The 27159-nt window shown below is 37.2% G+C and overlaps 1 protein-coding gene across 1 annotated transcript in view; it reads right to left on the reverse strand.

Moving 5' to 3' along the window:
• LOC108680802 (polypeptide N-acetylgalactosaminyltransferase 2) overlaps nucleotides 1–27159 on the reverse strand; it is a 29702-nt gene that overhangs the window by 439 nt on the left and 2104 nt on the right. Inside the window, exons 2-11 of the mRNA XM_018169708.2 lie at nucleotides 10629–10999; nucleotides 10039–10140; nucleotides 9369–9436; nucleotides 6500–6565; nucleotides 5115–5254; nucleotides 4965–4993; nucleotides 3425–3528; nucleotides 2578–2797; nucleotides 1943–2153; nucleotides 825–932 (exon numbers count right to left, since the gene is read on the reverse strand). Coding sequence (XP_018025197.1) covers nucleotides 825–932; nucleotides 1943–2153; nucleotides 2578–2797; nucleotides 3425–3528; nucleotides 4965–4993; nucleotides 5115–5254; nucleotides 6500–6565; nucleotides 9369–9436; nucleotides 10039–10140; nucleotides 10629–10999 — 1419 coding nt within the window. The remainder of the gene's footprint in view (nucleotides 1–824; nucleotides 933–1942; nucleotides 2154–2577; nucleotides 2798–3424; nucleotides 3529–4964; nucleotides 4994–5114; nucleotides 5255–6499; nucleotides 6566–9368; nucleotides 9437–10038; nucleotides 10141–10628; nucleotides 11000–27159) is intronic.

Here is a 27159-nt window from a genome sequence, read left to right on the forward strand (position 1 = left end):
CGGTTAGAGTCAACCGGTCAGAGTTAGGGCCAAGCGGTCAGAGTTAGGGTCGAGCGGTCAGAGTTAGGGTCAACCGGTCCGAGTTAGGGTCAACCGGTTAGAGTTAACCGGTCAGAGTTAGAGTCAACCGGTCAGAGTTAGAGTCAACCGATCAGAGTTAGGGACAAGCGGTCAGAGTTAGGGTCAACCGGTCAGAGTTAGGGTCAATGGATTAGGGGTGGATCAGCGAGTAAAAGTTAGGGTTAAAGGGTCAGGGTTAGGAAAAATGGGTCAGGGTTAGGGTCAGGTGGTCTAGGTTAGGGTTGCAGTCAGGGTTAGGGTTTAGTGGTTAGGGCTATAGGGTCAAGGTTATGGTTACAGGATCAGGGTTAAGGTTAGGGTTAACGTCTCCGCAACACATCTGTATGACAGGTCATCGATATAATTTCATTAATATTAGAATCAATATAAATAAAGCGACTCATTATTATTTCAAGACATCAATAATTAATTTTTCTTTTAACGCAACACAACAACATTTATGAAACAGCCTTCAATATTAGTACCATGATATCAACAATTTCAGGGATGAAAAACTGCTAATAAGTCTGGAAAGTCACATTTGCGTATAATAAGGAAATAATATATAACAATGAAATAATATGTACAATTATTAAATGAAGAGGAATAGAAAGATAATGATGGATGTGCACAATTAATGAATTAAATGTATAGTTATAATTAGTATATCGACGTACCCACCTGGAGGGGGTGGGTCAGAATAACCCACCAGAAGGGGTGGGTCAGAATAACCCACCTAGAGGGGGTGGGTCAGAATAACCCACCAGGAGAGGTGGGTCAGAATAACCCACCAGGAGAGGTGGGTCAGAATAACCCACCATGAGGCACAGCTCCCTGTGCTTCACGAGGCCGTCCAGCGTCACCGTCCACTCCTGACCACCATCATATATATAACCGTTGTAATGGTTTAATAATAATAATCATAATTATTATTATTATTATTATTGTTATTATTATTATTATTATTTTTATTATTTTTATTTTCATAATGTTTATTTTAACCCATTTTTTAACAAGCGTCATGGGGACCATATGTTTATGGGGATAGCCGAAGTAAAGCATTAAATGGTAAAAATTATTATTTTAAACATTTCATAATGGTTTTGTAACGATTTTTAACAATGTTAATCTTGACACCTAGAGCATTGCTATAGTTAACCATTTAATGGTAAAAATTATTTTGTGTTTTTTTCGAAATGATTTTAAATTTTTTTAACCAGCGTCACTATTCACTCCTGGAGACCGTCATAGTTAATCATTTAGTGGTTGAAATGAAACTTTGTAATATATATAAAAAATACAATTTCTAGTGATTTTAACGAAAGTGTCTTCCACCCTCGAAGATTTATTAATATGTGAGAGGGAATTACCTATCGTGAAATAGGTTTAAAAATACAAACAGGATACTCACAGGATAAAACAGGATAGAAACAGGATACAAATATTTCGCTACCGTTAAGAGATAGCAGACGTGCAAGTCATCGGGGGTGTGCGTGATACGAAGTTTATGAACGACAGTTTCTACTACAATTATTAGTACATATATTTAATGATCTACATGTATGTATAGATTTGTATATCGTTAATAGATCATGGGATTCAAAATCCGCAGACTTTACATAACCTTTTTACGTATAGTTGATTATGATCTAATATTGGTGTAGTCTAAAATTTGTTAGCTTGAAAATTCATCATTACATTTCTTAGCAATAATTCCATCGCTAAATATTTTGAATATAAAACAGGAATATTTCATGGAAAGTATGTATACTCTAACATTTCACAAATAAATGTTAGTAATAGATTTTGTTATAAAAATTCACTCGTAAAATCGAAACCAATAAGAAAATCTGAAAATAAATTGGAATTAAGTTACACTTACCTGATTTCCCCCGTTGCCATGGCACGTGAAGATGCCTACGGTGCCCTCGGAATGGTGCCCGAGGGTATCTAGACACTTAAGACCTTGTTTGAAAGACCCCACGGTCTGATGCCCTCCGTCAGGGGTCTTAAGTTCAGGGTACACGGTCTCCAGATACCAGCGGAAGCTGCGGCATGACAGCTGCCTGCGCAGTTCTAGTCGACTCTCAATGCTGGAAAAAATTTAAATTACAAACTAACATTTTTTATTTCAAGCAAAACGTAATTAAATTACACAATAACAATTTGTATTCAAGCAAAACATAATTAAGAATATTTTTTAATCGGCATTATTGATGGTCTTTGCGAGCCAAACTGCGCTGCCAATAAAAATATTAATAACTTAACAAAAAGTCAATTTCTTTCCCTCACCTGCCACGCCTGATATATTATTTTCACAAGCCGCACTGCGCTACCGATAAATGCATAATAATTTTAGGATCTAACTTAAAATTAAATTAAAAACCAATCTATTCACTCACATGCCTCGCCTGATATATTATCTTTGCAAGCCGTGCCGCGCTACCGATATATGCATAATAGTTTTCGAAAATTAAATATATTATAATTTAATTAAAAACCAATCTTTTCACTCACTTGCCATAATTGATGGTCTTGGCAAGCGGCACTGCGTTGTAGTAAAATTTCTTGTAGTCATCCATCCAAACCTCTGCGGCTCGTCGAGTGTTGCGGGCGAAGACGTTGCCGGAGCCCCCAGGGAAGCTGTACGGGTGCTGCTTCCGGAACACGTGGCCTACCCGCGAGCACGGCACGATCTCCAGGCTGCCGCCGCACTGCCACACCCGGAAACTGATTTCTGCGAAAATTTTTATCAACTAACCAGTTTTATCATTAAAACAAAATTATATTTACGACTATTTGATTTTATTCGATCGTCGGGAGATTATATTTCGGGGGAAAGTCTTTTACACGGCACGATCTCCAAGCTACCGCCGCACTGCCACACCCGGAAACTGATTTCTGCGGAAAAACTTTCTCAACTGACCGGTTTTCTTCACTAAAATAAAAAATCTTTCTCAAGTGACCAGTTTTTTCATTGAAATAAAATTATATATACGGGTAAATGATTTTCTTCGATTGTAGGGGATCAAATTTAGAGGTAAAGTTTTTTACACGAAACGATCTCGAGGCTGACCGCACTGAATAAATATCATATATTTGAGAGGAATTAACAGTAAATAATAACGAAGAAATCTACAACAATTAAAGCAGATTTCAATTGTATTTTTTTAAATTAATTTTTATTTAATTGGCAGAATACGATATATATTTAATTGAGCTCTACTTGAGCGTTAACTCGCTCTCTATACGAGATTGATTCCTATCTTTCTATATCACGGACGAATTTAAGCCCCAATCAACGTAATAAATAAATTAAATATTGCATCATTTATTACTAAATTAAGTAAGTAATTGTACGCACCGAGGTTCTCGCCGCCCCAGATGTCCATGTCCATGTCGTACTTGCCGAGCTTCTCGAAGTATTGCTTGTTGATCATGAACAGCCCCCCGGCGATCATCGGGGTTCTGCACAGCAGGGTGTTTTTAACATTTAGATGCATTATTAGCATTCAGACATTGTGATCTTAGCATTCAGATGCATAATTAGCATTCAGACATTGTGATCTTAGCATTCAGATGCATTATTAGCATTCAGACATTGTGATCTTAGCATTCAGATGCATAATTAGCATTCAGACATTGTGATCTTAGCATTCAGATGCATAATTAGCATTCAGACATTGTGATCTTAGCATTCAGATGCATAATTAGCATTCAGACATTGTGATCTTAGCATTCAGATGCATAATTAGCATTCAGACATTGTGATCTTAGCATTCAGATGCATAATTAGCATTCAGACATTGTGATCTTAGCATTCAGATGCATAATTAGCATTCAGACATTGTGATCTTAGCATTCAGATGCATAATTAGCATTCAGACATTGTGATCTTAGCATTCAGATGCATAATTAGCATTCAGACATTGTGATCTTAGCATTCAGATGCATAATTAGCATTCAGACATTGTGATCTTAGCATTCAGATGCATAATTAGCATTCAGACATTGTGATCTTAGCATTCAGATGCATAATTAGCATTCAGACATTGTGATCTTAGCATTCAGATGCATAATTAGCATTCAGACATTGTGATCTTAGCATTCAGATGCATAATTAGCATTCAGACATTGTGATCTTAGCATTCAGATGCATAATTAGCATTCAGACATTGTGATCTTAGCATTCAGATGCATAATTAGCATTCAGACATTGTGATCTTAGCATTCAGATGCATAATTAGCATTCAGACATTGTGATCTTAGCATTCAGATGCATAATTAGCATTCAGACATTGTGATCTTAGCATTCAGATGCATAATTAGCATTCAGACATTGTGATCTTAGCATTCAGATGCATAATTAGCATTCAGACATTGTGATCTTAGCATTCAGATGCATAATTAGCATTCAGACATTGTGATCTTAGCATTCAGATGCATAATTAGCATTCAGACATTGTGATCTTAGCATTCAGATGCATAATTAGCATTCAGACATTGTGATCTTAGCATTCAGATGCATAATTAGCATTCAGACATTGTGATCTTAGCATTCAGATGCATAATTAGCATTCAGACATTGTGATCTTAGCATTCAGATGCATAATTAGCATTCAGACATTGTGATCTTAGCATTCAGATGCATAATTAGCATTCAGACATTGTGATCTTAGCATTCAGATGCATAATTAGCATTCAGACATTGTGATCTTAGCATTCAGATGCATAATTAGCATTCAGACATTGTGATCTTAGCATTCAGATGCATAATTAGCATTCAGACATTGTGATCTTAGCATTCAGATGCATNCCTAAGGGCACGTGGGGTTAGTGAGGGGACCTGGGGGCACGTGGGGTTAGTGAGGGGTCCTGGGGGCACCTGGTGTTAGTGAGGGGACCTGGGGGCACGTGGGGTTAGTGAAGGGTCCTGGGGGCACGTGGGGTTTGTGAGGGGTCCTAACGGCACGTGGGGTTATTGAGGGGTCCTTGGGGGTCAGGTCACTATGACACTAGGTGCTTCAGTTTGTGTCACCAACCAAAGAACCCACCTGATGGACACAACGCACCTCATGGACGCGGGCCAGCAGCGGCTGCAGCCACTGGACGTTGCACTCGCAGTGACTGTCCAGGAACGTCAGCACCGACGCCGTGGCCGCCTCCGCTCCCCGCACCCGTGACCGCATCAGACCTGCCCGTGACATGCCCATGACATGCTCGTGACGTGCCCGTGACATGCATGTGACATGCCCGTGACATGCCCGTGACATGTCCGTGACATGCCCGTGACATGCATGTGACGTGCCCGTGACATGCCCGTGACATGCATGTGACATGCCCGTGACAGGCCCGTGACATGCATGTGACATGCCCGTGACTTGCCCGTGACATGACCGTGACATGCCCGTGACATGCCCGTGATGTGTTGGTGACATGCCCGTGACGTGCATGTGACGTGCCCGTGATGTGTTGGTGACATGCCCGTGACGTGCATGTGACGTGCCCGTGACGTGCATGTGACGTGCCCGTGACGTGCATGTGACGTGCCCGTGACGTGCATGTGACGTGCCCGTGACGTGCCCGTGACGTGTTAGTGACGTGTTGAGGTGCTGCATTATGGTGACGTGTAGTGCTATAGTAATCAAACCTGCTCATGACACGTTGTGACGTCTTGTAGTGATGATGTGGTGAGGTGTGTTATGGTAGTGACGTGGTAGTACAGTAGAGTACAAAAAAAAAGAAGCACTAAAATAAGTACAGTACAGTAGAGAATAGTTAGACCTCTGTTCTCCAGTTATGACCTATGAACATTGTTATTTTGGCCATTAAAAATAACAATACGTAGAGTTTACCAAGAAAATTGGACAAAGAATGATAATAAATATGGGAAAATTAATTGTACGTCGTTAGAAACATTTAAAATAATAACAATAATGGTTGAAAAATATGAAATTAATTTCAAATGTCATACGAATCTCTAATCCGTTTCGAATATCTTACGAATTTGTTAAGAATTTTAGATCAATTACAATTTTTCATTAGTTTGTCATCTACATCGGGATCTTATATTTTGTTTTCATTTGGGATTTTTTTAGATTTTTGAGCCGAATTACAAATTGGAGGAATAGCGCTGTCGAGCCATACCTTCTCGCCTAGAGGAATAGCCATACCTTCTCGCCTACAAGAGTAGAGGAATAGCCATACCTTCTCGTCTACACAGTAGAGGAATAGCCATACCTTCTCGCCTACAAGAGTAGAGGAATCGCCATACCTTCTCGTCTACACAGTAGAGGAATAGCCATACCTTCTCGTCTACACAGTAGAGGAATTGCCATACCTTCTCACCTACACAGTAGAGGAATAGCCATACCTTCTCGTCTACACAGTAGAGGAATAGCCATACCTTCTCGTCTACACAGTAGAGGAATAGCCATACCTTCTCTTTTAGTGTTCCGCAGCACGCGCACCTTCTGTATCTTGGCCAGCTCCGCTCCATCGGACGCTGTCGAAGGTATGGAATAAATGATATATATAATATACATTTTAAATAGAATAAATCTAATATATATAATAATTGAAAGCACTTAACTAATAATTACTCGGGAGCACTAATACAACGTACAGTACCAAGTAGAAATAAAAAATAAAATAAGTGCAACTAATCATGTAAACTCTTTAGTTTCTTTCTGTCGTCAATAATTCTGCTGGCGCTTTAAATTTTGGTTATATTATTTTATGTATACGTCATTGCTAAACTTATTGTACCTGTAGAGAATATTTTATGAAATCTTCATTCCTGAAATGAACGGTATCGGTGATTCGGTGATATGGTGCGATACAGGAATGCGATACAGGATGTCGCATCGGCGATATGATGTGACGCAATAGTCGATTTTCTTCCCATTATGTATTCGTAGTTTATTAAATTTAACATATTTATTTATCAAGCGCAGTCGGATGAAAACTATTGGCAATATTTGTGTTCGTTTTATATATTTATACATGATATTGATAATAATTCGCTGTTTCACACATCCTTCAATTGATAACTCTACGGTATTGGCAACCACTATTTAACTATCTACCGCGAGAATATCTCACCCTCACCTTGTAAATCAGTTATAGCATTTAACTATACACGCAAATTTTACCAAAATTACAAGACAGCGCTAAAAAATTGAAAGAATTTATGGTTCAATTAAATATTTTCCCACGCACTCAAACAAGGTCCGTAATAATTGTTTTCACGGGAATCGGAAGCTTATTTTTGCACAGAATTAGGCCTCAAATTTTGATCGCAAATCAGCTTAAGAGGCCGCATTCTTCCATTGCATTCTCATTCGATTTCGACTCGAAAAAAGTTTCGTATGAATATAATTATATTTTCTCGAGATCATAAGTTGGATTCTATGAGTGACAGGATGTTTGCGTCCTATTTGGGATGAGGTCCTATAATAAAAAGGACTTATTGAGAGTACTTGGCACAGCAAGCCGCGCACGGCCTTAATTAGGACCTTACTTTCTTAATGAGGTGAAAAGAGAGTATATATAAAAGTAATAATATTGATAAGTGGGCCACCCTGCCACTAGCACGGTTATTATGGACTACCTGCCACTAGCAAGGTTAATATGGACGGCCTGCCACTAGCAAGGTTAATATAGACTACCTGCCACTAGCAAGGTTATTATGGACTACCTGCCACTAGCACGGTTATTATGGACTACCTGCCACTAGCACGGTTATTATGGACTACATGCCACTAGCACATGCCACTAGCACGGTTAGTATGGACTACATGCCACTAGCACGGTTATTATGGACTACCTGCCACTAGCACGGTTAGTATGGACTACATGCCACTAGCAGGGTTATTATGGACTACCTGCCATCAATTTGCTAAAAATCATGTCAAAGGACATAAACAGAAAAGGAAAGTGGCCTTAAATCACTCACCAATCAATTTTGTCCAAAAAGGACAAGAAATAAAGTGTCACTGAGTCGCTCGCAATCAACAGGCACTACGCGAAGAACAGCTCTAGTACAACAGACGTTCATGTATCAGAAAACAATTCCCTGGTGATTTACATTTTTACCTCAATTTACAGACTACTTGAAAGCTCTTACAAAGGAGAACATATTGTACTCAATCAACTGTCGTGCATCATCGACAAATTACTGGTGGTGGTAGCTCATTAGTCTGACATATTGCTTATCTATTCAGCCCTAATTATGGATAAGTAGCTCATGATATTCCGAATGTTCCACGTAAAAAAAATCATGAGAAGCTTCCAGATTCCATTAATCAAGAAATCCCGTTATCCATAGATTATTCAAGAAAAGCTGGCACGGCGAGTCCGAATGACCTTCCAATATCATCTAGTACGAGAAACTTATCTATCATTGATACACACGATGCTCGTATCATCAGTCAACGAGCACCACGCACGAGTAGCGCACGTGTAAAAAATGCCACTAAAGCACGCACTAAAATCACTATTTCCAGAATTACTATGCTAACTGGATTAAGGAAATCGTTATTATAGACGCCATCCACAAACACGATGCACAGAATCATTCGAGGCTCGGTTATTAGTGATGCATGAGCGGTGGCCAAATGTCAATCCTGACCGGCGGTTGAAAATTCCAAGCTTTCGTGTTTTTTTGTAGAGAAAAACATTCATGCGATAATTGTCGCGGCAAATTTAGGTTATTTCCATAACTTCTAGACATTCATTTATGGCTCTGTAACTGATAAGAATTGCACAACTGATAAGAATTGTATACATGTCATGAATTGCACAACTGCCAGGATTTTCCCTAAAACTGTGAAATGTTAAGACGCATTTAAAATCACATGTAAATGTTTTCCATTTTATTCATGGATGAAGCTGATATTCGTCGTGTAGTCGTTACATGATGTGTTGAAAATGTCCACTTAATCACGCACATGCACATTTCTAAAATTTATAATGATTAAAGTAAAATTATTAGATAAATCAGATAATAATTATGAAATGAATAAGAAGGTTCTGATATTGAAAAAAATGCGATCGTCATGATGAAGTAATTAAAGCAGTCGCGATTGTTACGATAAAGTAATTAAAGCACTCCAAATCGTCACGATAAAGCAATTAAGGCACTCCAAATCGGCACGATAAAGTAATTAAAGCACTCCAAATCGTCACGATAAAGCAATTAAAGCACTCCAAATCGTCACGATAAAGCAATTAAAGCACTCCAAATCGTCACGATAAAGCAATTAAGGCACTCACGATCGTCACGATAAAGCAGTTAAGGCACTCACGATCGTCGCTGAAGTCGTCGACGAGGACGATCTCCTGGACGAGGTGTGGCGGGCTGCGGTTCAGCACACTGAGCAGAACACGTCTTAGTTATTATTATTATTATTATTAATATTATTATTACCATTATTATTATTATTAGTATTACTGATTTCTTGATTAAGAAGTAAATGCTAATTTATAAGTTATTAGTCATTGCCTATTATTAATTTCCTTTCAAATGAAATGATTGGAAAATGATCATTTATTTAATTTTTGAACCGTATTTTAGTAAAGTGAAAATGCTCAATTGAATCATTTTGGTTTAAAAACTCCAAGTAGTTGGTAATAAGTTGTAGTAGTTATGTTATTTTGCACAGATTCATAACCTCTCTCCATACTCCCAGGTTCATAACTTCTCTCTATATTCCCAGGTTCATAACCTCTCTCCATATAACCAGCTTCATAACCTCTCTCCATACTCCCAGGTTCATAATTTCTCTCCATACTCCCAGTTCATAACCTCTCTCCATACTCCCAGGTTCATAACTTCTCTCCATACTCCCAGGTTCATAAGCTCTCTCCATACTCCCAGGTTCATAACCTCTCTCCATACTCCCAGTTTCATAACCTCTCTCCATGCTCCCAGGTTCATAACCTCTCTCCATACTCCCAGGTTCATAACCCTCCTACCTGACGACGGTGCGCAGCAGCGTAGAGCGCGCCTCGTTGTGGAAGGTGATTATGACGGACGTGGCTGGTAATGAGAGGTGATCCCAGGTAATGCTTCGGCACCTGACGACATTACCCATTAATTACATACTTATTACTCGCTCACCCAATACCGTGTGATTTCATTTAACTCTCATTAAATAAAATAATTATTGATTAGTTAATATTATCTAATTATTGATTGAATATAAATTAATTAATTTTGGTGACGTGACGGCATGTCCACATCAACAATCATTAAAGTGGCAATCATCGTAATGTTAGTATTCAGATGAAAATAAAAAGCTATAAGCTTGAGTGGTGGGAAAACAATTATTATACAGTATATTATATGGAACCACCGTAATACTGGAAAAAGTGTTATTGCCAGGCACTTCAGGAATGCTGGGAATCAAAAGAATGCTGAGAAGTAAAGCAAACTGGGAATTTCGAGAATACTGGGAATCACATTACTACTAGGAATGACAAGAATGTTGGGAATCGTACGCATGGAATCTCAACAACGTTTAGAATAAAAAAAAAACATTCCGGGAATGTCGGGAATGTCTCACATGGCATTCCTGGTGTCGGGAATGGCTCTGTTGCTGGCAAGTCTGTCGCTCTCGGCTTGGTTGAACTTATTCCTCGAGTAAGCGTCAGCGCCTGGCTTCACGGTTGCCGCTCTTATATACGCCTTCTCATCTAAAAACTCTCCCGTGTTATCGTTATAAGAATTCCCAAATATGCTGGGAATTATGTTAAATTTATTGAACTTGAATTTAGAATGTGTAGTTTTCTCGAGCTGCGAGAGTTTAGAGGAGGAAGTGTTGTAAGAGCCATTGTAGGTATGGCGGTCGATGGCAACTCCAGCATGAGGGCTGTGACGTGGCAAGCGCTCATTGGCTGACGCTGGCTGCTGCAACCGCAAAGCCAAATTTTCATTCTGAAAAAAAAAGTTTAAAAATTTTTAAAATAAAGTTATTTACTTTGAAGACCGAAGGAAAGTGTGTGATATTTGAGAAAAATTTTTGTGTGTTAAAGAATGGTGATCGTGATGAGGAAAAAAGAGGGCAATAATATTGTGCCACAGTATCGTGATGCAAGAAGAGTAATTGTGCAACGGTATCGTGATGAGAAAAAAGAGGGCAATTGTGCCACAGTATCGTGATGCAAGAAGAGTAATTGTGCAACGGTATCGTGATGAGAAAAAATGGGGTAATTTTGAGCAATGAGAAGTCGCCGGAATATATAGAGCAATCAATGGTAAGGTATTGGACTTGACGAAAAAACTACATGTAATTATGGCGCGGTAGCAGCGGCGTAAGGGCGGCTTACTGGCGGCCATTGCGCGTTCTCAAGACAAACGAGCTAATTTATGACCTCGCGTGAGGGCTGACAAAGAAAACACGTCAATGGCATCTATAAAGTCCCATTCATGCTTCTAAATCTAAAAAGGTTGTTTCAATAAAAAACTTGAATTCATTTTGACATGAAGCTGTTTGCAACTTCAGCGTCCAATTTAGTTTTTGCTCATCGATTTCTTCTGAAGCTATTCACGGCCAACTCGCGCGCTTCTTTGAATTATTAAATTATTGACCAATCAATAATTTAATTATTGATCAACCAATTATTCATTTATTGATAAACCTATTATTCAATTATTGATTCAAAAATCAATTAGTAATCAATCAATTATTCCTATAGCAATAGTGAGTCACATTTAATGAAAATCAATCCACGTATGCAAAAAACTGAAATAAAAAGCATATTTTTATTTCATACGGCACACAGAAAGTTGATAATATACAAATATTCATTCAAACAAAATCAAGTTATGAATGGAATGTATCCGTATTGTTCACAATCAACGACTCTAGAAAACTAATCAATTCAGACATAAACGAGCTAAAAATAGAAAGTATACAGATTCTTTACACGTCACACATAGCGTCTTGAAAACTAATTCATTCAGACATAAACGAGCTAAAAATAGAAAATAAACAGAATATTCACACGTCACACAAAGCGTCTAGAAAATTAATCAGTTCAGAAATAAACGAGCTAAAAATAGAGCGCACCAAATTGTTCGCACGTCAATGACAGGGCACTTCGATCGCCTCCAACACTCAAAGAAATGAGGGAAAATGTCCAAATTGCGGTGCACATTTGATTTTTTGTGGGTAATTCTGACCCGGTTAGACCCGGCAATATATAGGGCGTATCAATGCTACGAGCGGAAAGTGAGTCGCGGTATGAACAATATCTGAGTGAACGATTTAAAAGTCGTTCGAAATAGTAAATATCAAGTCTACATTGTGCACATTTGACGGCAATGCTAAGCGTCGGAGTGACAAGCATTGTAATAATGTTTTATGTGTTTACGCTATAATTATATCGTTGATATATGTTCCAGATGATAGGGATATAATTATATCATTGATATGTTCCAGATGATAGGGATATAATTATATCATTGATATGTTCCAGATGGTAAGCTATATTACGAGAAAACCTCACGTGCATTGTTATGACATGTCTGCTCGTACCAAGAAACAATAACTCATTTTATTAGTAAAGTCATGAATGTATTGCGAGCGCACGGCTCCTATATATAATATATGTAGCATTATTAATAGGCATCAGGCTTGGTTATTATTATTAGTGATCAATTTTTCCAGCGATGCTCTCCAGAAACAACATTGTAGATAAACTAGCGAGTAGATATCAAATACGGCTTCAATTAAGATTAGTTATTAGTAATGCGTTGCAAATACGACGAAATTAACACACTTCCGAGAGGTTATTCCTTATACATCACAGCAAGACAGCACAATCATTCACCATATCGTTATATCATTATTAACTTCATCTCTATGCACGCGGCATAGACGATATCGCTTATGCATCGATGTTAATATATTATAGTTATATTGCTCAGACCGAATATTAATATTTAGTGTGAAATAATTATCACTTAGGATAATCTAGTGTGTATACAGAAGACCACAATACACTCCACAGTACACCACAGTACACACCACAACACATCACACGCATCACGCACGTGGATCCAACCATCCGCTCCTATAGCGTCATTGCAACGTCACATTCGTCAAGGTATAAAGTGTTAAGATTTAAGATAACATTTGAAAGTAAAGTTGTAAGTAAATATTTTAAATTCATGCGACCACATTACAGAGATTCTTGGTCATGACAGGCAGCGTTGACTCGGCTACATTAATGTGACGATCTTTCTACACTCAAATAAATGAGTGAGGTTTAGTCAAAATATCGTTGATTTTCGTGTTATTTTGGTGTCATCCTAACCCAGTTTAGCCCAGCGATAAATGGCCTATAAGTGAGACGTTCACTCCGTGCACTTGTTATAAGTAAGAAAGTGTGTCAAGATTTAGACAATATGACCCATTTATTTTATGATTGATATGCAGCATAGAGGTGGCAAATCGATATCTTTTTTCCAGCAAAAAACGAGCCCAGCTCTTCACTTATTTTCATGGCCCGCGCATCGATCATGCCATTCATTTTGCTTACTTAGCAAACGGCTTTGTTCGGCCTCACTTGCCTCGTATTGGCCTTTATATGGCATAGGCTTAATAAGGCTTTATAAAGGCCAGCATGGAACTGTCAACGAATTTATGTGAAAATCCGAGATCCATGAACATTCGAGGTCCATTTGCTGAAAACGTTTCTGTTTTAGTTTGGACGAGTATTATGGAAATCGATCAGTAAACATTGTTTAATTTTCATCATATATTCCATTGGAGCCTTTGCATTGCATAAATTGCATAGGAACCTTCTCTTTATTTAATTTGTTGTCAGAATTTGAGTGGTTTAATAAATTGACGAAATGAGAAGTGGCCTAAAGTCGATTGAAAAATTTTTGTACAGAAGTTAGATATTGATAGGGGATTTGTGAACAGTTGAGCAAATTTTAATAGATGACTAGCCACGTATGCTGAATAGCATGTCAAGAAAATTTTGAAACATACGCTGCAAAAATCAAATTAGGACATTTTTGAACGTGAAAATAAAACAAAACCAAAGATAAAAATTCCGAATACTTTAATTTCTAATAATAATTTAGTTACATTTTGGAATGGCCGCTGATATTTGCCAAGCATTCAGGCCTAACTCAGAAAAAAATTGGCAATATTGTGCAAAATAATGAGACAATTTCTGACCTACAGCACAAGCAGTAAGCGGACGTAGCGGTGATACGTCCATTAAACCAGGCCAAACTTGATCAAAATCACCTACATTAGCGCAAAAAGTATATCGCAGAATGGACAAAGTTCCAATAATTACTCAGAGAGTACCTACGAACCTATTATCTGCACGAAGCTGCTAAACTTTTCGATTCTGGGAACGACATTCAACAAAACGCACGATTCCTCATGAAAAACAGACCGGTTATTGATCGAAAAATTCGTCATTTACAAAATATTTGATCGTATACCAGAAATTATGACCGAAAGTTGCGTTGCTTCATTTTTAACGAGAATTAATGTATATATAGTGGAGCTGACATTGTAGTATCAACTCAAATTTGTATCGATAAGCCTACGAAGTTGAGCACAAGGTTAACTAATAGCGGGATTATTAAAAGTTATTTTAGCTGCTTGAATAAAAGAGAAGAACAAACCAAAACTTAGAGAAGGTGAAAAAGAAGTGCTACACCAATATACCATATATGAACTTATGCGTGTGTTGATTACGAAGAGTATCAAGAGAGGTTGAAGTCGCGGCATGAACGTAGCATGTTACATGTAGGATTAGAAATAAATAGTAGAAATTGGAAAAAATTGGTGAAAGGAAATTGTTTTTGCGCTTATAAATGTGAAGGTGAAAATTAGCGAGCAAGCGCATAAGTACACATTCAATGAATGGGCATAATTGTGTGATGTACATCACACATGGATGAACATCATGTACATCAAACATGGATGAACATCATGTACATCAAACATGGATGAACATCATGTACATCACACATGGATGTACATCATGTACGTCACACATGGATGAACATTATGTACATCACACATGTATGTATATCAAGCATACCGTATCTCACATGGATGAACGTCATGTACGTCACATATGGATGTGCATCATGTACATCAAACATGGGTGTACATCAACCATATCACACATGGATGAACGTCATGTACATCACACATGGATGAAAATCATGTACATCAAACATGGCGCTGAATACTGTAAGGAATTCATTGTATAAATCATCTATAACTTCGCATTCGGCAAAGCATTACCTTTTAAATCCTTGATTCTGGCATACAGATGACAATATTAAAGAACGCCTTCCAGTAATAAACGATAATAAATTAATTGCAAGTGCATCTTACCGAAAAAAAATCATTACAGAGAAAAATTAATCAAATCGCTGTGCTCGCATAATTTATCATGATTATAATTTCATCAAAGTTGAGGTTCATCGTCCAAAGTTCAATAACAATCAACGATAATTCCCGATATGGAACACTACAATTTGCCGGTGCTCTATAAAGTTGTTCGGATAAAATTGCAGGCTTCTGGCACATTATCCGTCATAATCGAAACTTCACGAACAATTGCAGGCTTTTTACATAAGTTGCGGAATTAGCTTAACATTAATCAGGAGGGCAAGCGAAAATGTTGAGTGACCTTCGCGATAATGTGCAGCTCGATCAAAGAATGGGATGACCTCTGCGATAATGTGCAGCTCGATCAAAGAATGGGATGACCTCTGCGATAATGTACAGCTCGATCAAAGAATGGGATGACCTCTGCGATAATGTACAGCTCGATCAAAGAATGGGATGACCTCTGCGACAGTGATTATAAGGCACATACCGATGCAAATATGAAGAATGTTGCTAGACAGTGAAGGTGGATAACATATGAATGTTTACCTTGTCGGCAATGTGAAGGTTGATTGAAAATGTGTGATGAGCTTTGCGATAGACTATATAATGGCGTCTTAATGGCAGGCCTGCCGTGATGGCAGTGCTAAGTGGCAAGTGGCAAGTGGCAAGTGGCAAGTGGCAAGAGCAACAACCTTTGTGACTCACTTCCTAGCGATGGCATCGTTCTACACTGTGAAAAATAAATGAGGAAAAGAATGTAAAAAAGCCAACTTTTTGTTGCAAATTAATACTCAAGAAAATGAATGTGTCATATTGTCCAAATATCGACGCATTTCTTTACCACACAAAGAGCAGAGAGCTGCCGTAGCACTGATAAAATATTTAACGGGGCAAAAATGTGTCAAAATGACACGCACAACAGCAAAAAATGTATGAATAATTGGACAAAAGCACACTCGTTACTCCGCGTGCGTCATCACAACTTTGCAATTCATGCTGAAGTTTGTGTCGGTTTTACTATGCCAAATCATCAATGAAATTGGATGGTGTAACAATTTTATGACCTGCCTTTGATAATACTAAGCTCTGTATTTTTTTTAATTTTAATATAAGATAAATTATTCTAGTGACGCTCTTTAACTAAAATTTGTTCTGATTTTCGCTCATTTAAAGTGTATTTGCAAGCGAAATATTTGCGTCGTCTGCATTAAATCAAGCCTATAAGTCCAATTCACTTTGCAAATTCAATTCTAATTTAGAAAAGAATCATTCTGAGAAAATAAAAGTTGTTGTAGGCAAACAAACATGAAATTGCAATTAATTTGCAGAATTAGAAGCAATTATTAACAATTAATAATTAATAACAATTAATAATCAATAACAATTATTATTAATCACAATTAATTACTAATAACAATGAATAACAATGCAGAATTAATTATTAGCAGAATAATTAATTCCGCGGATTAATAACGCAATTATTAAAAACCTATCAAAACTAAAACCAATTAAAACAAAGTGAACTTATTAAATGATTCTTACAAAAGTATTACATAAATTTTCTGATGTTCGCGTAAGATAAAAGATACTTACTAAACAATCACGTTCGTTAACACGCAACAATTGTCAACGAAGTTTAGAGCTCAATACACAAAAAATTGTGTGAGTCAAAGCAACTCGCAGACGTTGTGAGGTGGCGTTCGTGCCTCATTTATGAGTAATTCGTGATCCATTTGTTCGAATACTCATTAAAGTGAGTCACACTGAGTGCTCTTGGAGTATGAATGAAGTACTCACATAATTCGTGAAAGGGAAGTTATTAGAGATATTATTTGAAGAGAAACTGAGTGCATTACATTTGTACATGCACTGAACTCTGGTGAGTGCTTAATGCTGACACCGTAATTCCCGTGAGTGTAGTCACGACATGCTAAAGTTTAAGTTGAAGTCAACTGAGTTCAAAAAGTTCTCTTACGTCATTCGTTTGTTTAAGTTTTAAACGAAGTTAGAATTTAAAATAAATAAGCCAACCAAATTGATTCATATCTTCATTGAGAACGTCTCGGAAACCATCTCCATCACCACCATCATCAACACCATCATCAACACCATCATCAACTCCATCATCAACACCATCATCAACACCATCATCACCACTATCATCAACACCATCATCACCACCATCATCAACACCATCATCAACACCATCATCAAAACCATCATCAACACCATCATCACCACCATCATCAACACCATCATATTCGAAGCATTTACAAAGAAAATATTGTTAATTTGATAGTCGTTTTCATAGTTTTAAAATTCATACCTACAATTTCGAAGTGGTTCTTCGTTATAATATCCTAGCCGAACTGGCATTGCAGCTCCGCTTATTTCTTTTGTTATGAAAAAAAATCTAACACAAATAAATTCAAACGGACAAGATTTTATTGAAAAGATAAAGACGTCATTCAAGTAATGTATGTTGAACTTATGTTTAATTGATGTGCATGAACGATATTGAATGGCCGCCGCTATGACGACATGAGCGCTGTTGCGCAATAAAGAGATAGGGTAACATGGGGCAGCGAGCCCACTGCGGGTCATGGGCCCATAGCGGGTTTCTCGCTAAGTATGGCAGATATTGGTCCGTGTTCTCTACCGCCGGTCGACAGTTTCACTGGGATAAAGTGTACGGATTTACGTTTTGCTAAGTATTTGCGTTATTAAGTTATTTGTGGATAACTGTTTCAGCCCAGATAAAGGTTTTTTTTTTGCTGCCAAATAAAACTTATCGATTACTGTAGATGAAGCTTTTGAATTACTGTGAATTATATTTTGAAAGTAATATCTATAGGGCTAATTTTGAGATCAAGTTTAGACTATTAGCTTTTAAAATAAAATGTTGACACGATATAAATTGAAATGATACCTAGTGGGGGCAACGGGCCCACGCGTGTCACGGGGCAAAGCGCCCATGGGGAAGTCTTGTGTTATACATCATTAGATTTCTCTCAATGACCTTTTCAAAACTATGACTAGCTTTTGAATTACCAATCACAATTCATATTGCATGATTTTTTCGATTTTCCGCCTCAAGGCAGCAGGTTTAGTTTCTAGTTATGCGTATTTATGACCACTTATCGAGTTATTGACTCTTGCCTTGCCAAAAGTTGATTTCAGTCAACACCAATGAGCCAAAAGTTCATGAGTTTTTATGGTGTTTACTGAAATCACGATTAGGTACGAATTCTCTGCACATAATATCTGGATTATGGGCAAAACTGGAACGAAGTTTTTTTTCTGATCAACTAAATATATTTTTTTATAGTCAAGAATATATTTTTTTTTCATGTCAAGGACGAATTTTTTATCACAAGTATATATTATTCAAGTCAAGGATATATATTTTTATGTCAATGAAATATTTTTCTTCGCGTCAGTGATAGATTTTTTAAGCCAAGAGTATATTTTTTTCAAGTTGAGGATATGATTTTTTGAGTTGTTAATAAATGAATAAATGTCATATTTTTTATTGCATTTTTCTTATTTTTAACTGTAAAGTGTTGTTTTATCATTTTTAAACGAAAAATATGCAATTGTCGTGAAGGGACCAAGGGTGGGCGCCTTGCCCCAAGCCCATGGGCCCATTGCCCCAGGGGTGGGGCAATGGGCCCATTTTGACACTTTTTACAAAATAGTGTTTCATTAAAAATTGAATAAACCTATAGGCGTCTAATTCACATCATACATTCCTCATTAGTTGTACCTTTAAATAATACAAAGAACCACCTCGTATCAATTAAAACTTCATCAAAAATTTAGTTTAAAAAAAGTGGGGGGCGCGCTGCCCCACGTTGCCCTATGTTTTATGTATTTATTGTGTGCCTATTTTTATCACAAAAAGTATACGCTAAAAATGATCTAAGTCTTACTGTATACTATACAGCGCTCACACAGACTGCTTAATATAAAATCTTCATGTTATACCAGCTACAAACTATACCAGAGAGGCTACTGCACACTGTATAGATTACACAGAGGCTACTGCACACTGTATAGATCACACAGAGGCTACTGCACACTGTATAGATTACACAGCATGCAGGCTGCGGCAATCGCCGGCAGAAATAATTGTGTGTAGCTGTGGTGTAGATATCGACAATAAGGATGTTGACTTGTATGACGCACACAGCAGTAGTGCCGCCACACAAGAACACAGCAGTCACGGTTGTGACCGGACGTTCACTACCTTAGCTTCAACGGATGACCGACCAAGGTTGCACGCTGGCCATGAACTTATTAAAAAGCTAGTTTTAAATAATTGATAATGAAAACACAACTTTCCAGTTTCAAACACGTTTATTCCAATAGAAATAAGCACTTTAAAATGGGCACTCTACAGTTACGGTTACAGTTAGGAGCAGCACAGACACATGGCAAATAATTAATCAGCTCAGTCAGGGAGAGGGCTCACTGCTAGACAAAAAGCTTCATGCCAGATCGGCAGTTACTAGCTACCACTAGGAAGGTCAGAGCAGCAACTTAACCGATCGGCTAGCAGGACACAACTCCCGTCTCATATAACAGGAATCGCCCTCGTCACCTCTCTCTGAGACCAATCTTCCCTGAAAGGGTCGGAAGTCTAAGTTATTCAACCGGCTTCGCTAAAAACCCATACATGTAGTATAATTTATCACCTAGCTTAAACAAATTGAAATTAGTAAGAAAATGTCGAAAAAGACCGTGAACGATTCTCATTCGTTCACACGGTAACAACACACTAGTATTCAAGCCACTAACGGCCACACAAGCATACAGGGATTAAACTAACAACAAAAAGGTATACAAGCAACCAGCTACCACACAATCATGCAGCAATTTCGCAAAACAACACAAATGTATACAAGCAACCATCAAGTATACAAGGAACACGAGCACTCCCGTAGGATACTCAGCACGCACGGTTTCTTCCCACGATGAATCATTTCGTTGCCACTCATGTTACCCAACATTGCGGCGAACTCAGTGCTGACATTGCTTCAACATAGCAACATATCTGGTGGGATTTGCGTGATAATTGCATAAACATTGCCTAAAACAGAGTGAACATAGATCAAACATTGCAAAGATAGCAGGTGAACATTGCGAGAATATTGCGCGTGCACATTTATGATTGTATATAGATAATATCATTATTATATTTATGTCAGATCATTATTATCATTACTATTTAATATCATTTTTATAACATTATAATTACCACAATATCATTATTCGGAACTATGGATAATTATGAGAATGATATTCAATACCTCGATAATTAACACTATTTAGATCATTATTACTCATGAGGCTCACGTACATTAGCGTATTATATAACATCACGATATATGAAAGAAAATACCAGCAAAGTGTTCAACGCCAAAATGTACAAAAGTGCAATGATTACCGATAAAATTAATCAATACAAATAGAAACGTATATATTTACGCATAAACTTATAAAATAATAGAAACGAAAATATATTTTTAAACAGAAGCAAATTATGTTGTAAATTATAACCAAGGGCCAAATATCAGATTGAATTCATAACATAAACCTATATTTTAGTATGCCATGCTGACATATTAAATAACATGCTGGCATATTAAATGAAACGTCACGAGCAGAAGCCGTAGATTAAATTGTCATAATAATCACCGCATTATTCATCGTAATTGCTTAATAAAAACGAAGTTCGATCACCGAGGCAATGAAGCGTTCAAGGCAGTAACAACAGCAACAGTGAGGCTAAAAGCAGTAGTAGCAGCAACAGTGAGGCTAATAGCAGTAGTAACAGCAACAGCAACAGTGAGGCTAACAGCAGTAGTAACAGCAACAGCAACAGTGAGGCTAACAGCAGTAGTAACAGCAACAGCAACAGTGAGGCTAACAGCAGCAGTAATAGCAACAGCAACAGTGAGGCTAACAGCAGCAGTAACAGCAACAGCAACAGTGAGACTAATAGCAGCAGCAGTAACAGCAATAACGGTTAAACCGATATTAGTCATAACAAATATAACAGAAGCCACAAAACAGCAAGAGCAGCAACGATCACAGAAGCAGGAATAATAGCAGCAGCAGCAATTATTATAACAGCAGAAATGGGAGCAATAACAGCAGCAGCACTGATTATAACAGCAGCAGCTAAACCAATAGCATCACAAACCGAAGTTTTGAAAAAACAGCAGCAACGATAACAATAACAGCACTAGTAACAGCAATAACAGCAACAACAATAACATAAAAAAACGCAGCAATAGCAGCAGCGGCAGCAATATAGGATGCCGGCAGTTGGTATTGATCCTGCGCTGCTGCAGGTGCAGCTGCGGCAGCAGGACGCGCCTATATATAAGGCTGCTGCTGATCTCCCCTGCCACGATTATCTCGAGAACTATTAGTCTATTACAAAATTACTATATAGTTTGTGTTGTTATATTTCTAGTATATTAGCTAAACTAATATATTAGCTAAACTAACATTATTAGATTAAATTGATATATTAGCTAAACTAACTTTATTAGATAAAATTAATATATTAGCTAAACTAACTATATTAGCTAAAATTAATACATTAGCTAAACTAACTTTATCAGCTAAAATTAAAATATTAGCTAAACTAACTTTATTTACTGAAATTAATATATTTGCTAAACTAATTATATTAGATAACATTATTATATTAGCAAAACTATTTAGGTAATATTACTATTTTAAGTAAACTCGCCTCATTAGCGCAGGTTGTGTAGGTTGATTATACCCGTAAGCAGCACGATGGTTAGTAGCCAGTAACAATGTTTCATTGCACGTACATTTTTTTTTGAAAATTGTAATGAAAATTACCGGCAAATAAACGGCCTCATTCATCAGCAATTTGCTAACGCCATTTGATAACAGTGGAATAAATGGCCTCATTCACGTAGCAATTTGCTAACGCCATTTGATAACAGTGGAATAAATGGCCTCATTCACGCAGCAATTTGCTAAAGCCATTTGGCACCCTCAGCGCAAATTGCCACCCGACGCCGAATTCACTCAAATGTCATCGACCATCGCGCCTATAAATGATCACGATATTTTACCTTCGACTTCAGGTACGATAAAAAATAATTGAGGTACAATTACCGAGCGATTTTTTGCAACCACGCGTAGCAGCGCCAATCACGCACATGGTATTGCCAATCACTCATGGCAGTGCCAATCACTCACGGCAGTGCCAATCACTCACGGCAGTTCCAATCACTCATGACAGTGCCAATCACTCACGGCAGTGCCAATCACTCACGGCAGTGCCAATCACTCATGGCAGTGCCAATCACTCAAGGTGCCAATCACAAGCACGACGGTGCCAATCACAAGCACGACGGTGCCAATCACAAGCACGACAGTGCCAATCACAAGCACGACGGTGCCAATCACAAGCACGACGGTGCCAATCACAAGCACGACGGTGCCAATCACAAGCACGACGGTGCCAATCACAAGCACGACGGCGCCAATCACCCGAAAGACAATTCTTCGTCATCAAGATAAATTGATCGTAACAAAAGACGTTGTGAGCAGTTATGGCGTTTATGATTTAGCTGCAATAAACTAGATTTCTTTACATGTAATTTATTTCTAATAACTTTTCTTATATTCGGAATATTTTTGCTGGAACTAAAAAGTTTATGAGATTTTTACGAGTTGGTTATCCTTTTTTTACAGCTGTTTTTTCAAGGATGATTTGAACCAAGATCAATCTTTTCTAAATTGGTTTGCTATAACAACGCCCGTTTAAGAATAGAGCTGAAAATGAAAGTTGACTTGCTCTGAAATGTCAAAAATCAATAATTGTGAATCATCATTGAGAATTTACATAAATCGATAAAAATTGTCATTATATAAAATACTGCATTTATTCTGCCGTGATTAACTTCACACCGTAATTTATATAATTAACTGATTATCCTTTTGACGATAAAATATTGACCTCACTTCATCGTCGTAAATTTCACTCTAGAATTGAAATAAATAATTGACTATGGTCATATAATGAATGATATTGGAATCACTTACCTCACTTAGCTATCGTGTACTTTACAATAAAATTACACTAATTAAGCGATTATCGTCTCTACAGCAAATTGCAGCCGTCACTTCGTCATCATTAACTTCATATTAAATTAAAAAAAAAACAATAAACGTCACCAGCAGATCATGGGATCGTAAATAAATGACCGTCTATTAAATCCACCCTGAACCGAGGTCACCTAAACATGACATCGCACGAAAGTTCAATCGCCGGAACTAATCGAAAATTCGCCATGTGAGCCACGAGGTCGTCGGCAATAATGCGAAGAATTAATTCGTTAACCGCGATTAATTTGGCAAAATTGAGCGGTAAATAAAACCGCTGCATGCATCACTCACTCGCTCACCCCCAGAAAATAAGAATGGGTTATATTTTCCAAATGCAGACTTACTTTCTCACACAATGCACGGGAAGTGGGCATTGATACGCCCATTTGCGGGGCTAAACTGGGTCAGGATGACCCACGATAAGGCAAAAAGAGACTCAATATTTGGACAAAATTTCCTCATTTTTCTGAATGCGCCTTCTGAACGCCAGTTCTCGCATTGTATTTGAAAACTTCATTACATGGTAATTTTTATTTAATGTAAACGGCAACTTTACAGCTGTGATCGGGGTAATACATAGGAAGGCAATTTATACGTTTATTGTTCTATATGAGGTTTCATTGAAGACCAGAGAATTTGTTTTATTCGCAATTTTCTTATTAGTTTTTTCAATATATCGAACAATATTTTTAGTTTGAACTGGCAAATAGAAAATCAAGTTACCGATGGACATTTTTATTTCGTTAACGACGTTTCGAATGTTTCTATCATTCATTATCAAGTTAAAAGGCGCATTGAGTGATGAAATTAGCGTCNTTGCCAGTTCAAACTAAAAATATTGTTCGATATATTGAAAAAACTAATAAGAAAATTGCGAATAAAACAAATTCTCTGGTCTTCAATGAAACCTGCTTGAAATTATAATATACCTGTCTCTTATACACATCTAGATGTGTATAAGAGATAGTTTCATCACTCAATGCGCCTTTTAACTTGATAATGAATGATAGAAACATTCGAAACGTCGTTAACGAAATAAAAATGTCCATCGGTAACTTGATTTTCTATTTGCCAGTTCAAACTAAAAATATTGTTCGATATATTGAAAAAACTAATAAGAAAATTGCGAATAAAACAAATTCTCTGGTCTTCAATGAAACCTGCTTAAAAGAAGAAATTCTGCCAACCTATACTAATGTTCTATATGACTCTATACAAGGGGAATTAACGATGTTCATTGCGTAATTTCTACTTCATTAACAAGGCAACTGTCAATTTTAACATAATGTAACAATTTTTACATAATACAATTTCGCAAATTTCTACCTTGTTCATAAAATAACAAATTACCGTTTAAATGGACGGGTGTTCTCTCAACAATAAGGCGATAAATTGATTGTTATTCTATGTGTGAACACGATGACATCTATACAGGAAACTGACACGATGACATCCATACAGGAAACTGACATGATGACATCCATACAGGAAACTGACATGATGACATCTATACAGGAAACTGACGCGATGACATCCATACAGGAAACTGACACGATGACATCCATACAGGAAACTGACACGATGACATCCATACAGGAAACTGACACGATGACATCCATACAGGAAACTGATGTATTTTATAGCCACATGGAATACGTCACTTCAAACCCGTTCCCAAATTCCATTAACCAACAAGGGTGATTATCCATTCTTTACATTTTTGGCGCTACTTCATGCATTAAAATGCCATTAGTTCAAAAAGCAGATAATTTGAAACAACATTTTTGCTCGAAATCACTAGACAAGTTTCTGTGGAAAGCCCACCGCCTATACTACAGAGAGATGAGAACGTTTTACTAAGCTGCGTTGTATTGAACGCTGTTTTAATTGTCATCGCATTAAATCTCGTACAGAACAATGGAAGCTTTCTCGATGCATATGCCGAAAAGAGGGATACTCGTACTATAATCAAGCTTTGCTTTCTCCGTACTGGCGAAAATACTTGCAACGAAACGCTCCCTGTTTGATTGTTGATACTATAGACTTGAATTTGTTTGAACCAAACGTTTATAGTAATGGAATAATAGTTATAACTATAAAAAACAGGGAATATTGCAATGAATTTCTTATTTAATTCCGTAAGACAGCCACTTTTTATTTTAATTAATTTTATTTTAGAATGCAGTAATTTCACCATATGCTGATTTCGGTAATAGTCCAAATCTAGAGCAAGTTACTTTTTAATAAATTCTCTCACGAGCGCTACCTTTTGCATCACATGAATCCTTACATCACTAACGCACCGCCTCCTACGGACCTATACGCACCACACAGACATTATAACACACCTCACCTCTCATAAATTCTCACCCAACAATTGCAAAAAATTAAAATATCAAACCACCCAAACTACCACAAAATATCATACCACCACCATTTAAACGTCACCACCACACAGCCACCACCACCACATCACTACCTCACCACCCCACCACCCCACCACAAGGCACCTTACCGCATCACTTCTCCACCATCACCACCATACCGCTACCATCATCACACCACCACACTACCACCCCACCACCACCCCACCACACCACAACTTTCAGCGGATGTACGCCATTAGCGCATCTGGGAGCGCGGGCGCAGGCGCGGAAGCTGTGCGGTATTGGCGGCACACAAAACAATTTCCCTTTTTAATTTGCCGGCAATTCCGGCGCTCCGACTTTTAGCTAAGCAGCCTCAATTGTCTACACATTTCTTCCTTAAAATGTTCCTCTATAATTTTAACGTCACATTTTATAATGTGATAATAATATTATTTATGATATTGTAATATATATTATAATATTTATGATATAATAATATTATTTATATTCCACATACAATAATTGTCGATTTTTGCGTAAATTACCCTTAATTTTTAACATTTTTATTAATTTATCAAATTAATAAGACTGTATGTAGTATATTGAAGCCACGATTTAACTTCAATTTATGATACTGGCAATAAAATGCCAGTATACTGAAAAAAAATAATCAGCAAAGGAAAAACAATGAAAAATGTTAGATTTCGAAAGTTACACTCTGTAAATTTCAGAAAAAATTATAATGACTATGTGATTTATTACCTTCAACATGACCTGTGAATTATTATTTATAATATCTGTGATTAGCGCTTCTAGGATGATAATAAATTAGGTGAGTAACGATCGATCACACTTAACAATCACGTATTTCTAGCCTCGTCTTTATAGCTTCATGTTTATAGCTTCATATTTATAGCTTCATATTTATAGCTTAATATTTATAGCGTCATATTTATGGCTTCGTATTTATAGCGTCATATTTATAGCTTCATATTCATAGCTTCATATTTCGAGCTTCGTATTTATAGCTTCATATATATATAGCTTCATATTTATAGCGTCATATTTATAGCTTCATATTTAGAGCTTCATATTTATAGCTTCTTATTTAGAGCTTAATATTTATAGCTTCATATTTATAGCGTCATATTTATAGCTTCATATTTATAGCTTCATATTTAGAGCTT

The sequence above is a fragment of the Hyalella azteca genome, unplaced genomic scaffold, assembly GCF_000764305.2.
Source record: "Hyalella azteca isolate HAZT.00-mixed unplaced genomic scaffold, Hazt_2.0.2 contig9385, whole genome shotgun sequence".
Taxonomy (NCBI): Eukaryota; Metazoa; Arthropoda; class Malacostraca; order Amphipoda; family Hyalellidae; genus Hyalella; species Hyalella azteca.